The 12903-nt window shown below is 45.5% G+C and overlaps 2 protein-coding genes across 2 annotated transcripts in view; one reads left to right on the top strand and one right to left on the bottom strand.

Annotated features, from left to right (window-relative positions):
• Positions 1–930: 930 nt before the first annotated feature.
• On the bottom strand, positions 931–3578 carry LOC308224623 (nuclear cap-binding protein subunit 2). Its single transcript, XM_080624754.1, has 4 exons — positions 3386–3578; positions 3069–3250; positions 2361–2499; positions 931–1676 (listed from the first exon to the last, which is right to left on the bottom strand). The coding sequence occupies exons 1-4, from the start codon at positions 3512–3514 to the stop codon at positions 1578–1580; spliced, it is 549 nt and encodes a 182-aa protein (XP_080480880.1). The 5' UTR covers positions 3515–3578; the 3' UTR covers positions 931–1577.
• A 147-nt stretch (positions 3579–3725) lies between these two features.
• The window catches only part of TEX11 (testis expressed 11), a 29691-nt gene continuing 20513 nt past the window's right edge, over positions 3726–12903 (top strand). Inside the window, exons 1-8 of the mRNA XM_080624687.1 lie at positions 3726–3766; positions 3848–4023; positions 5760–5844; positions 6998–7077; positions 7515–7595; positions 7677–7796; positions 8993–9073; positions 11525–11610. Of these exons, the coding sequence (XP_080480813.1) occupies positions 3736–3766; positions 3848–4023; positions 5760–5844; positions 6998–7077; positions 7515–7595; positions 7677–7796; positions 8993–9073; positions 11525–11610 (740 nt within the window). The 5' untranslated portion in view covers positions 3726–3735. The remainder of the gene's footprint in view (positions 3767–3847; positions 4024–5759; positions 5845–6997; positions 7078–7514; positions 7596–7676; positions 7797–8992; positions 9074–11524; positions 11611–12903) is intronic.

The following is a 12903-nucleotide window of genomic DNA, read 5'->3' as shown; positions in this document are numbered from 1 at the left end:
ACAGAGCCATGTTTGTACTGACATGTTCCCAAGTCAGCAGTCAACAAACTTGGTGAGCCACACAAAGGCTTGCTCCTGAGTAACTGCTGCAGCTACAGCCCGCAGGGTACAGAACTGCCCTTGTCTCAGGCCCCACGTTAGGCACCAAAAAGGACAGCAGTGGGCTGCCCTGGGCTGCTCACCAGATGCCCACCAAGCTGCTCCCCTCTGCTCCCAGGACAGAGGGGAAGAAATTAAGATGGAAAAGAATTTGTGGATCAAGGTAAAGGCAGTTTAATAAAGCAGAAACAAGGCTGTGTGCAGAAGCAAAGGAAAACAGGACATTTATTCTTTATTTCCCATTGTCAGGTGACATCCAGACAATTCTCAGGAAATAGGGCTTCAGCAAGCATAGTAGTTGCTCCAGAAGACAAACGTAGTAACAATGAATATCCCTCCTCTCCTCCTTTCTCTTAGCTTTTATTGCCGAGCAGATGTCATATGGCATGGAATATCATAGAATCCCAGACTGGTTTCTTTTGGAAGGGACCTTAATGCTCATCCAGCTCCAACCCCTGCCACAGGCAGGGACCCCTTCCACTACAGCAGGTTGCTGCAAGCCCCTGTGTCCAACCTGGCCTTGAGCACTGCCAGGGATGGGGCAGCCACAGCTTCTCTGGGCACCCTGTGCCAGCGCCTCAGCACCCTCACAGGGAAGAATGTATTCCCTTTTGTCAGTTGGGGTCAGTTGTCCTGACCCTGTCCGCTCCCAAGATCTTGCCCAGCCCCAGCCTACTGGTGATGGGGGAATGTTGGATGTACGGCCTTGATGCTGGGGAGCACTCAGCAGCAGCAGCCAAAACACTGGTGTGCTGTCAACACCTAGTTAGCAATATAAAGCCCAGCACTATCAGGGCTGCTAGGGGGGGAATTAACTCCATCTCAGCCAGATACATTCCAACTGTTTATTTAAAACATTACAAACCACTTTTAACAAAACCACAACGAACACTGAGGATCTGAAAAGCCACACAGCACTTCGGGCATCACAAAGAGAAATGCTCTGCAGGCCCTGACCAACCCAGGGGCTAAGTGCGCAGACAAGCACCTCCAAGAGGATGATAATACCTTGTTCCACTTCTCTCAGCCAAAGAGCGATACTGCTTTGTAAGCAGGTGAGGTTGTAAATTAGAAACCCCAGTCTCTTATCTACCTGCAGAAGGTGCCCAGGCACCTGGAGGGCTCTGACGGTGGTAAGCTTTTAAGTTTCACATGAGAGAATGCATGGCTGCAGTCATAGCTGGAAGGAAGCCACATGCAGAGCTGCAATGTGAAGACTATCCTAGCACAAGGTGTGTGGGACATGCTGAATTTCTTCTCACCAAGAATCCTCCATTTTTTTCCCTTGTTGTCCTGTACCAGCACAGAACATCCTCTCTAGCCCAGAAGGAAGAGGAATGAATACACATACATCCACAGACGAAGGAGGGTCACCTTTTGCTGGAACTTGGATCTCACTCCCTACCCAGTCCAAAATCTGAGAACAGGGCTAGCTCTGGAAGGACAAAGCCCTCTACGAGCTAGGATCCATGAGGCAACTAATAGACTGCAGGCTGATGACTCGCCTTCTGCATCTGAACGATCTTGCCAAAGCCACCTCTTCCAACATCGTAGTCTGTCCGGTACTCATCTCGCACCTGGGGCACAGCAGAAACACAGGCATTAGCACCCTGCACTGCCTGTCTCCTGCTAGGCTTCAGGATCATCACCCCGTCCTTGCTCAGCTGGTGGAGAACTAAAGTTCAGGTTAGAAGTACTTTGATTCATTTGAAATCTCTTCAAATAATCTACCAAAAAGGTGGTAATTGTGATGAAAATGGTAAGTGAGGATACATCTGATGGCTGAGGTCTTTAATTTGGACAAGAAGCAAACAAGATCCCAAAATATTTGTATTCAGCTTTACGATCCTGCTTTCTGGATTGCTAGGCTTGGCTTCCAGGGTATTTTCTCCCCTACACCGAGGATATTTTTTCTCCAAATCTGCACAGGAATCTCACTTCCTCACTGGGGCAGCCTGCTGGATGATGACATTAGCCTCGTAGCTACACTGTCCCCCTCCATGCAAATCTACATAATTTTAAGAATGTTAGCTTGAATGTAGGTGCCATTCTGCTTGCATTGCAGGAAGTTTGGAGTCCTACAAAGAAATGGCCTTAAGTTCCATTGCTAGCTTTTAACACCAGGCATCAGTTACTGAAACAACCTGGGAGTGGCTAAAGTTCATCATCAGGTCTTCACAGCCTACACACTCTTCTGCATGACACAAAACTAGCAGTCTGAGGGGGATCAAGTTCAAGGTATGAACTGGGATTGCCTTTACCTGTCCTCCAGTCTTTCCTCTTCCATACTGTCGCCCCTCCTTAAACCCTGCATCCCAGTCAGTTCGAATGATGCGGTCGTCCAGTCGTGTGCCATTGACAAAGCGCATGGCATTCTCAGCATCTGCTCTTGTGTAGTACCTGGAGCATACTATAAGGCGAAATAAGCACACTCTTTTGCTGGGTACAAGGATAATAAAAGGAAACTGTTGTATCTGAGAGGCAGAAAACTTTTGCCTTCCAGCCTTTCCTTCTCTAACTGCTCTTCTCTATGGGATCAAATACTGTATTCATGTAAGCCCAAACTAAAAATAGCCCCCACACAGCAAGGATTCTGAACGTGAATGCTAGTACCTGCACAGACAAGAAGTAGCTTAGGATTGCTTATTTCTAGAGTAGATGAAACAAACATGTCAAAGCTTTGCTAAGGGCAAGAAACCTGTAAAACGCTTTCTTATGCTCTGTGAAACTTGACTGAGTTTGAACACGAGGGGCAGGCCTCACAGGAGAGAAAGGCAGCTCAGGGTATGACTTGTACAAGCGTGCACCCTCTGCCTGGGAATGCTGCCATGGCTTATCCTGCTACTCCGCTCAGGTCTAAAGTTAAGGTGAGAAAGTGAACATGTGCCCTGGCCATGCAAGAGCTTATGGAGGAACCCGAGGTGGCAACCACACAGACGGGCTCTGTGTCAGGGAACCACAAAGGATACTCCACAAAGCAGAAGCCACAGGGGGTTTTCTTGATCTTGTCCAGCCCCATCACAATCCTCTTGACGTCTCCGCACTTGGCGAAGAGCTCGTGGATCTGCTCCTCCGTGGTGTAGAAGGACAGGTTACCCACATACAGCGTAGAGGAGACCTTCAGGGACTTCTCCTGCAGCTGCCGGCTGCCCTGAGGGCGGAGGGGAGCGCGCAGAGGGGTGAGCACGGCGCCAGGCCCCGTCGGTCACCCCCCGCTCGCCGGCTCCCTGCACGGCCCTGCCCAGCCTCGCTCCCCGTCCCCATCCCGGCCCCGCCGCGGGCGCACCCGGAAGTGCTGGTCGCGGTACTGGCTGATCTCGCAGTAGGAGTCGCTGTTGAGCCCGCTCAGCGTGGTGCTCAGCAGCCCCGAAACCACGCTGCGACCGCTCCTGGAGCTCTCGCCCCCCGCCGCCATCGCGACCACCGCACCGCTCCCGCACCAGCCGCGCCGCCGCCGCGCCGCCCGATTGGCTCCAGAGCCTGTCGCTCGGGGCGGGGAGGCGGGGCGCCAGCGGCGCGCAGCCAATCGGAGCGCGGAGCCGTCGGAAGCGCGGTTTCGGTGCGGCAGTGGTGCCGGTCCCGGCATGCCCTGCGCCTTTCGCGCAGTGGCGGCCGCCGGAGGGGGCGTGCGGGGGCATGGCGGGGGTGCGGCTGGAGGCCTTGGCAGGTACCGAGGGCTGGCACCCGGCCCCTGCCGCTCGCGCTGGGCCCTGCCTCACTTCCCCCCCCCTCCCGTCCTGTGTTCAAGGGTTGGTGCGGGAGCTGCTGAGGGAGGAGGCGCCGGCCCGCATCGCCGCCCTCACCGAGGAGTTGTTCCAGGCGGCGAGGAGCGTTCCTGAGCAGGACGGGGGAGCGGCTGAGCTGAAGCCGCGGGCTCCCGGCCCGCCCGACGGAGCCTCCCCGCATGCGGCAGCGCTCGCCCAGGTTGGTGGCCGGGGGCTCTGCCTCTGCGGCCCGGTTGAACCCGTGGCTCCAGCGCTGTGGAAGAGTGAACAAAACGGGGTTTGCATCTCTTCAACCCGAGACGTTGGAAGGCCGAAATAAAGTGGAAAGTGTTGCCCATGCACCATGTTCATCGTAGGTGTGAAAGTGCATAATAACGAGAAACGTTACTGGTACCTCAGTGATGTTGAGCGGTTTTATTTCACTTTTCTAGTAGTGTCTAGTTGTAATTTCAAGTACAAACACAAGCAGGGAGCGCTGAGCACTGAGGTGTTGGTACTGGATGAGGGGAGAGGTCTTTGTCACCCTATGCGTGAATTCCAGTATCAATAGTGGGTGCCTGAGGAAGAGGCTGCCCCATCCGTGGCAGTGTTCAAGGCCAGGCTGGACACAGGGGCTTGGAGCAAGCTGCTCCAGTGGAAGGGGTCCCTGCCCGTGGCAGGGGTTGGAGCTAGATGAGCTTTAAGGTCCCTTCCAACCCAAACCAGTCTGGGATTCTTTGTTTCTTCTAGAGGAGTTCATATAAAATAGCAAATGTCAGCTTCAGAAGGTTTTTCTCTAAAAGAGCAACACATGGTTCTGAAATAAAACCAAGGCCGGTGAGATATTGCCCAGCCTTTTTTTCCGTAATTGTATTTTGGAAAGAGATTTAACTCAGAGCGATTATTGTCAAAGGAAGCCTGATTTTAAAAGTTGTGTGTTTGTGACAGGAGCAGGGCAGATTTGCAAGTTTAATAAACAAAGTAATTCTTGATGCAGCCTATAAAGAAATACAGGAGCATAAAAGTGGTGACCTTCAATTCCTACTGAATCAGTTGGGCTGTCAGTTTGAAAGAAAGGAGAAATCATTCATTGGTAATCTGATCTCCAATTAAAGGAGCCATGAGATGACTCCTGGTTAGGCAAGAGCATATTTGTAGGCAAGATCTGCCACAGAGACAAGGATTAGAAGTGGTGGAAGTGCAACCCTTCAAGGTGGGTTGTTAAAGGATCTTATTGCCTTGATGTAAGACTGAATCATCTTTTTAACAAGAGTATATAGTCAGTAGCCTTTGTTCTTTGCTAAGTTTCCTGATGGAGGTATTTAAAACAATTAAACTACCTAGTTTTCTTTTTGATAGGCGAAGGAGGTGAAGCTGTACTGCATATCCCAATACAATGCCTGGAGCTCTTTTCCAGAATGTTTGAGCTTTCCAAGCTTGTTCAAAATGTCCATGATGTGTCCTGAAAGCTGCCAGTGAATCGGTTGGGTTTAGTAATGTGCTGTTAACACACATTTTGTATCTGCGAATGTTGGTGGGAAAACTTGGTCCCAGATGGGTAGGTCATGTTTTGCTGTGAAATAGCCTTTCATAAAAGACTGAATGGATCTGATGGAATATCCCTGTGAGAAGAGCATGTGCTTCCTGCCAGCTGCACTGGGTTCTCCTTCAGTGATGGATTTATGGAAAAGAATGATCCATACTTTTAGCTGAAGGAATGCTGTGTGTGGTCTATTTAGCATGCCTGCTTTCAGGTCACTGTCCCAGATCTCCCTGCGGGATCATAGAACAGTTTCATGGAAAACACACCTTTGACTCCAATGTAAAAGGGAGTTGCACAAACACGTGGGCAGGTTATTACTGATACACATGAAAGACGGCTCCTTTGCCAGAAGTAAATTTCCATGTGACCTAAATCCAGGACAAAACTGAATCTAATGGAATTCTCCTACTCAGGTTGAAGAGGGTGCAATAAGCCTGTGGAACTGGGCTGTGACCAAACACACGGGTTCTGTTGTCAGTGATGAGCAAAGAGCTAAACGTACGTACGTGTTCCATACTTTCCTCAATCTGTTTTTGTGTGCTGTAGCATGAAAAGGAAACTCTTTGCTGCCAGGCATACATGTGGTACTGTAGACCTGTTTGGATCTTTGCAGATAGGGTGTAGACAGAGGAAAATATGCAGCTGGCCTTGTGTAAACAGTTTAGGAAGAAGCATCCCCATATAATAGTGGTCTTGAGACAGAGGTTCAGTGTTGGTATTCTTAGCCCCCTTTCCATGCCGGCATCAGTAAAGAGGTGATGTGACCAAAAGAAGCTGTAATTTGCCTTCTGATGCTATGGTTTTAATCTAAAAATTTATGGAAAAAACAGATACAAATTTTAGACCGTTGGCCACTTAATTTGCATCAAATGATATTGTTTATTTAGTGTAACTATCTCATCATATAGAAAAACTAAATCCTCTTTTACTTCCCTGCCTTAGCCAGGTACACAGCTGGTGGATTTACTTGGAGGAGGGCTGGGGGGAAGCAGAAGTGAGCTTTTGGTCTTTTCCTGTTCTGTATGTGGGTCTGCAGGATTGCAATATCTGGCCTGCAATTTTGTCTTGAGGGATTATAGTCAAAATTAGGCATAATCTGCATTATATAAATTTTATCAGGTAAAGGGAAAGGGTAAGTTTACCCAAAATAAGTAGTAATTGTAGAGTGTAATGTTCTCAGATCTTCTGTCACAGCTGAAGGGCCAGGGAGAGGCTTTTCAAATACATTAAGTGATGTCTTTTCCACCCCTGATGTAGAAGGAATGCCTGGAAATATTTTTACTTTGAAAATGTAAAGATTATTAAACTTCATTTCCGTCTTGCTGAGGGCTATTTTGAGGCTCTCAAGACATGTTCCTGTAAGCACCTGCAATGTAATTAAGTCTTTTAATACCGTGTATTTAACTTAAACTCTCTCTAAAGTGTTTAATAGGTGATTCTGAGAATATGTTTGTTTTCTTTACTGCCTGAAAAGCTGTTTTAAGCAACTTGGCTAAAAGTCAGAGTGCTTTGACTCCTGAAGCTTTCAGATTTTCTCTCTTGTAATTTAAAGTAGCAAACAGTCTTTCAGCTACACAGAGCCTGACTTTCTGAAGGACAAAACCCCCAAAGGAACAGTGAACTCAGGAATGTCTGCTCTGTTTTCTTGCAGTACGGTTTGTTGCCTGCAGGTTGGTGTGCCTTTGTGAAGGCAGTGATCCTTCGGAGGCAACTATCCGAAGACAGATTTTGGTAAGGCAAGTGATGGGTGAGCAGTGAAGTACAGCTGATCCTCACGGGAAACCTTCAAACCCTGTTTGGGTTGCTTTGGAAGGGCAGTGAAATGGACTTCTGGGGAATAGACACGCTGAAGGGAGAGCCTGTGTTATCACAGGGATACCTTGCTGAGCCAGTGCAGTTGGCAGCTTTGTCATATGGAAAAATGTTAAACGAGCAGCACATTCATTTATTTCAGTATCTTACTGTCTAATAGGGCACCATGTCTTACGCTGCATCTAAGTGTTCAGGACTTCATTCAGGCATGAGAAGTGCTTGTCAGAAAGTGGAGAGGTGAAACAGCCCTCTCTTACTTCAGATATGTGCATCAGCGAGATGAGATCTAACATTGCCTTGAAAGTTGTTCCTGAAAGTGACTACTTTCAGAAAGTACATATCATTTTCTCCTTCAGATGTCTATGAAAACTGGAAAAGGATGGATAGATATTGGAAAGCCTGATCTTGCTGATGAGTTTCTGGAGATTGCCATGAGTGTAAGTTCTTTTCCAGTTTTGATTTCTTATAAACACATCTATTTGTAGGTTCCATGGGTGATGCTGCACTTTGTTTTCCAGAGCATAGAAAAACTGTATGCAAAGTTACTTGAGGGGAGCGATGGTGAAGCAGATATTCATGTGCACAAAGCTGATGTGGAGAAGAACCTCTTCAAAGTACTTTCTTATCAGGCTGAATCAGTATGTGTTCTTCCCAGTTTTCCGTATAAGTCACAAGGGGTATAGAGGGAAACTCCGACCCAGTTATTAGATGTATGAATACTTGGCACTGAGGACTTGCTGAGGGATATGTTTCCTTCACTTAGATGTAAGATAGCAGACCTTGTGTTTGCATCCAGTGTTGCAATCATGTAATGGTTTTTAATTTGACTCATTTATTGCAGTCATTTCTGCTAGTTCAGATTTGTTGCTCTCTGATTTGGCTAACATGGCTGTTAGAAAACAGCTGCCTTTCTGAATCAGAAATATGTCAGTTCCAAAGGTGTCCTGTGCTTGGCTGAAGGAGGGGATAGGGCTGGTGTAGAGCCTGGGTCCCCCAGACTGCATTCACATAGCATGTGCACAGCAAGGCAAGTCCCTTTGGACACTCACCACAATGAGGCATTGTTGTGCCTGACTGAAGTTTCTGAGTATTTTATCAATGCTACAGAGTACTGCAGACATAAGAGTGTAAATAGAAAACGTAGTTACTTGCATTTGCTGGTCATGGCACTGACCTCAGTATCCAGGAGGACTGTCTCCAAATTCTGGAGAGCTTCCCTAAGCAGCCAAAACAGTGGCCAGAATTTTTAATTTGATCATGGAGGCAAAAGGGAACCTTAAATTATTGGAGAGGTGGTTTAAGATTTGGTGAACTGTTTTAACACCTTAACATCGGAAAGAACAGGGGAGAGGAAGATTAGGTACTGAGGAAAAACTCTTCCCTGTGAGGGTGCTGAGGCGCTGGCACAGGGTGCCCAGAGAAGCTGTGGCTGCCCCATCCCTGGCAGTGTTCAAGGCCAGGTTGGACACAGGGGCTTGGAGCAAGCTGCTCTAGTGGAAGGTGTCCCTGCCTGTGGCAGGGGTTGGAGCTGGATGAGCTTTAAGGTCCCTTCCAACCCAAACCAGGCTGGGATTCTGTGATTGTATGATTCCAATTCTTCTATGCATCTGGCCTTTCCACACTACCTAGGGGCTGCTGTGTTTTCTGGATGTTTTTTATCACCTGGCAAGATACAGAAATATACAGAATTACTGTAAGGACAGATATCTAACCCCAAACCTGGCCTTACTGAATGTGAAAAACCCAAGTCCTCTTTTAGAGAATCAGTATTTTAGTGGATTTCAAAGCCGTGTTGCTCAGTACAGGTTGTTAGCATGCTCTACTGCTTTCTTAGGGAGTTGCTCAAGGGGATTTTCAGAAAGCAGTGATGTGTGTGCAGCGCTGCAAAGATATGTTGATGAAATTGCCAAAAGAGGTAAGTGAAATAATCTCTTCTTTATCACTCCAAACTTGGCAAGTTTGCTTTTGTCTCTGTATGTTCAAGAATGACATATGCCGTGGAAAGTACCCTGAACCGTGTTCTCTCTTCTGTGCTTGTCTGCTTATTTGAACTTTCTTACTGAAAATTTTGCATGAAACCAGCATTTTTTTTCTTCGAAGTTATTTTTTTTGGTTGCTGTTGTTCCTCATAGTTTATAATTCAAACTAGAATGATAAACTCTTCCCTAAAGAATGAGAGAAGACAAATCAGCAAGCAGGGTAAAATGATGTCTAAATTGAATGTGTCACCTACTCTTGTACAGAACCAGCTGCATTTTACAGCTTGATCTTATATTCATCTTCCTCACTTGGACCCACGTGAACTTTTGTCTGGAGATAGATGGGACAAGAGAAGAGCTGAGTCACTAAGTTTTTGATATGCAAGTCTGTCACTGCTCTCAGCATTAATCTTCATCTTCATGAAGCTGTAGAGCTATGAATGGAGGCTGCCCACTGCACTAAACTGAGGGCTTTTGTAGTTCTTATGTCACAGAACAAGGTCCAGAGAAATAAACTCAAGCATATAGAGATGAGTTCTTTGTTGGTAAAGATAAAAGACTAATATGTTTATATTAGAATAAACTTCCCCACATGCATTTTTATTTGCTTACTTAAATATTGTCCCAATATTTAGGAAACATTTTGTTCCTGTCTCTGTGGTACAGGTAATAAAATGTAAAGAGTAGATCTGGATTCTGAAAGGGAATTACAGGAAATCTGGTTGGAGTTTAATTGGGTTTTAATCGATTCAACTTCAACCACTTTTAAATTGGGCTGGGGTTTTTTTTGTGTGATTTGCAGGCGCTCTTCAGTGCATTGAGGCACTTGCAGGGATCCAGCTTTGGTTTGAATTGTAAGAGCAGAGCAGAGCTCACTGCATCTTTGTATTGTTTCAGTTTAAATTAATGGTTTCTGCTTCAACTCCTCCATTAAATAATATTAAATAATATTAAACTTCTCATGATGAATGCTCCTCACAAACCAGGAGCACTGATGCAGACAGGGAGAGGGTTTCTGATCATGAGCGATGCAATTTACTTCTGGCTTAAAGAGTGATATTTAAACAGTGAGGAGGAAGGAAGAGCTGGTGATGGCTGAGTGACTCTGAACCTTTTTGAGCACTAGGTAGCCCTCAGTCCTTGATCCTTCTAAGCTGCTGTTGTACCAGAGAGGCCTTGCAGAGTATCGCAAGGAGGTGGTTGTGTTATGGTACCACCGAGCAGCTGGAGAGGATTTGCAGCTTGTGGGTCATCAGTGATCTATGAAACGTAACTGTGACCTCTTGCCCTGTAGGTGTAATGCTGGAATTGTTCCAAACGCTTGTTGTTCAGAGAGGTGCCAGGTTTCTGGGGATATTTAGTGTTAGGCTTGACACCTGGAACACAGTCATTCACTGAAATAGGATTTTAATTATCATTTGAAATACATCTTTTCCAAGCATGCAGGTAAGTGTCTGGGATATGCCACAGTATGCCTACAGCATTATTGCATGGAACCCTCTCAGTACAGAGACCTTTCTGCTCTGGCAAGAGAACATTCACAAATGAACTAATGAAAATAAGGGTTTCACATCTGAGAGCGATGGGGGTTTGGTTCATGCCTCCTGCACCTGTGCTTTTGTCTCTGGATTGAAACGTGATAAACAACAAATTTGAAGCAAGATGCTGTGCTACCTCTCTCATTCTTGCCTGAGGATTTGAAATCTGGAGTCACTTGCAAGAAGCATCATTTATACTTGGAAAAGCAAGTTACTGTGGAGGCAAAATGGATGTAAATAATGGCAGCCTGTTAGCATTATAAAATGTATTTTCTGTGTCTCTTTGGACAACATATGACAGCTGCAAATCATTTCAGAGGAAAGACAAGTTGTTATGAACAGACATTGTCAGGGCTGACTGATTAAGTACAGTGCTCTGAATAGACAAGCATTCAAAACCAGTTTTCTCCTAAAACTTGTAATATGGATGAGGTATTTTTAACCCCAAAGAGACATGCTGGGAAGGAGCCTTCCATGGGAGAAGTACAACACTGAACTCTAGGAAGCTTCTTTTGTCATTTAAAAAAATGAAGTTGCAATATTCCAGTTTTCCCCTCTCAAGTTTTAACATCTGTTGTTTGGTTTACAGCTCTAGTGCCTTCAGCATGGTTTCTTGAGGAACTGTTCTACCTCATGTGCTTCAAGAATCCTGCTGGTTTGCATGTTCTGGACTGGTTACTGATGCTTCACTTTCCCACACAATTATGACTCCGTTTTAGTCATGTTCAGTATCCCCTTGTATAAGGTCTGAAGTGGTAACTGGATATGTCTTTGAAGTAAAGTGCATTTTAAAGAGCTCTCATGATGTTTCTGTGAGAACATGATAGAAAGAGGAGTCTTTCATTACAGACGTGTTACTTGTCAATCCTCTGTTACAATTTTGGAGTGGAAACCTATGAACTGAAGAGGTATGAACAGAGCTCCTTCTGGCTCAGGTAGTGTGCAGAGGCAAACAAAATCCTGCTTTTGAGATGTAAAAAAGTCGGGGGAGGGAAAGGGGCAAGGGAGAAGTAGAGGTTTAACTAAAAATGTGAGAATACAAGTTTTTACCTGAAACAAATGAGCTGAGCAGGTATGTAGTGACTGTCTTATTCTGATGCCTAACATTCATATCTGCTGTCCACATGGATTTTCATGTCATTAGAACAAAAGTTGTCTTTCCATGGTTCTTGTCAATTCTCTCCCTAACACTTCTTCCAAAGAGAAGAGGCTGTTCCCAGTTCTTGTGCCATTCATAAATGATAGTAAAGGGATTTGAAAACTTTGGAAAAGAGAGGACAAATTATTTGGAATGGTTTAAAATGGATTTGTTTGAAATAGCATTTGAATTTCTCATAAAGGAGGTGCTTCATTGAGAGTAAGTCCTTGTCTGATGAAACATCAAGGTGAAAAGGAGTAGTTAGAGGTGGTTTGGATAGGATCCAAATAAGTAACGAGGTACTACTAAGGAAGAAAAAATGTAGGGTATGGGGAGGAGTATCCTCATGTTACGGCCACAGCCTCAGCTCAGAAAATTTGTTTTTATTTCTTCCTGTTCTTTTTCTTTCAAATAGTCAGAAAAAATGAATGGCAACAGAGCAAATTCAGAATAGTTATGGTCACGTATGTTGTCAAAGAGCATCTGTAGAAATGCTTAGAAAGCTGATGCTGTGGAGATGCTGTTTTATTCTTGTGGTGCTGATGGCAGAATTTGAGGAGGAAATAACCTTTCCAAGTTGCACATAATTATCTGGAGAAAGAGATGTGGCTCCATCTAGTGGGCTCCGACTTTCCTGGACTGAGGATATATTGCGTTAGGAAAAAAATCCGTTACTGTTTTTCTACCAGTTCTTCATTTGCAGCATTTTCCATCGAATCTGCTTTTGTGGAATTACCAGTGTGTTTTCTCCCGGGTGGTCCTTTGTGCTGTCATTTAACTTCCAGGCAAAGAGTGGGGAATCATGGCTCCAGGTTCTGTTTCTGTCTCTGCTATTGATTTGCTGTGATCTTGAGAGCAGGTCATGTATAATTTTGTGTATGACTGTATTATGTGTCAAGTGAGATTGAGAATGCTTCCTTCTTCAAGCCCGCTATAGTTCAAACTGATAAAGTCTACTGAAATGTTTGACCAGATGTTGCAGAAGGTAGTGCAGAGGCTGGAAAAGGTGATGGAGTACAATTTTTAATGTGAGGATTTAGAAAGAACACAAAATTTTCTGTTCTCCAGTGAGTACTGAGATCAGTTTGCA

The sequence above is a fragment of the Psittacula echo genome (genome assembly GCF_963264785.1).
Source record: "Psittacula echo genome assembly, chromosome: 8".
NCBI lineage: Eukaryota > Metazoa > Chordata > Aves > Psittaciformes > Psittacidae > Psittacula > Psittacula echo.
The sequence above is the reverse complement of the archived record's forward strand: the minus strand, read 5'-3'. Positions and strand labels throughout refer to the sequence as shown.

Bases quoted from the DNA above. Each gene is read 5' to 3' on its own strand.
- LOC308224623 (XM_080624754.1), bottom strand. From the start codon at position 3,514: ATGGCGGCGGGGGGCGAGAGCTCCAGGAGCGGTCGCAGCGTGGTTTCG. The intron at 2,500-3,068 runs GTATCCTTTGTG...AGTATGCTCCAG, and splicing joins TGTGGCTTCTGCTTTGTGGA to GTACTACACAAGAGCAGATG. The intron at 1,677-2,360 runs GTAAAGGCAATC...GCTGTGCCCCAG, and splicing joins GAGGAAAGACTGGAGGACAG to GTGCGAGATGAGTACCGGAC.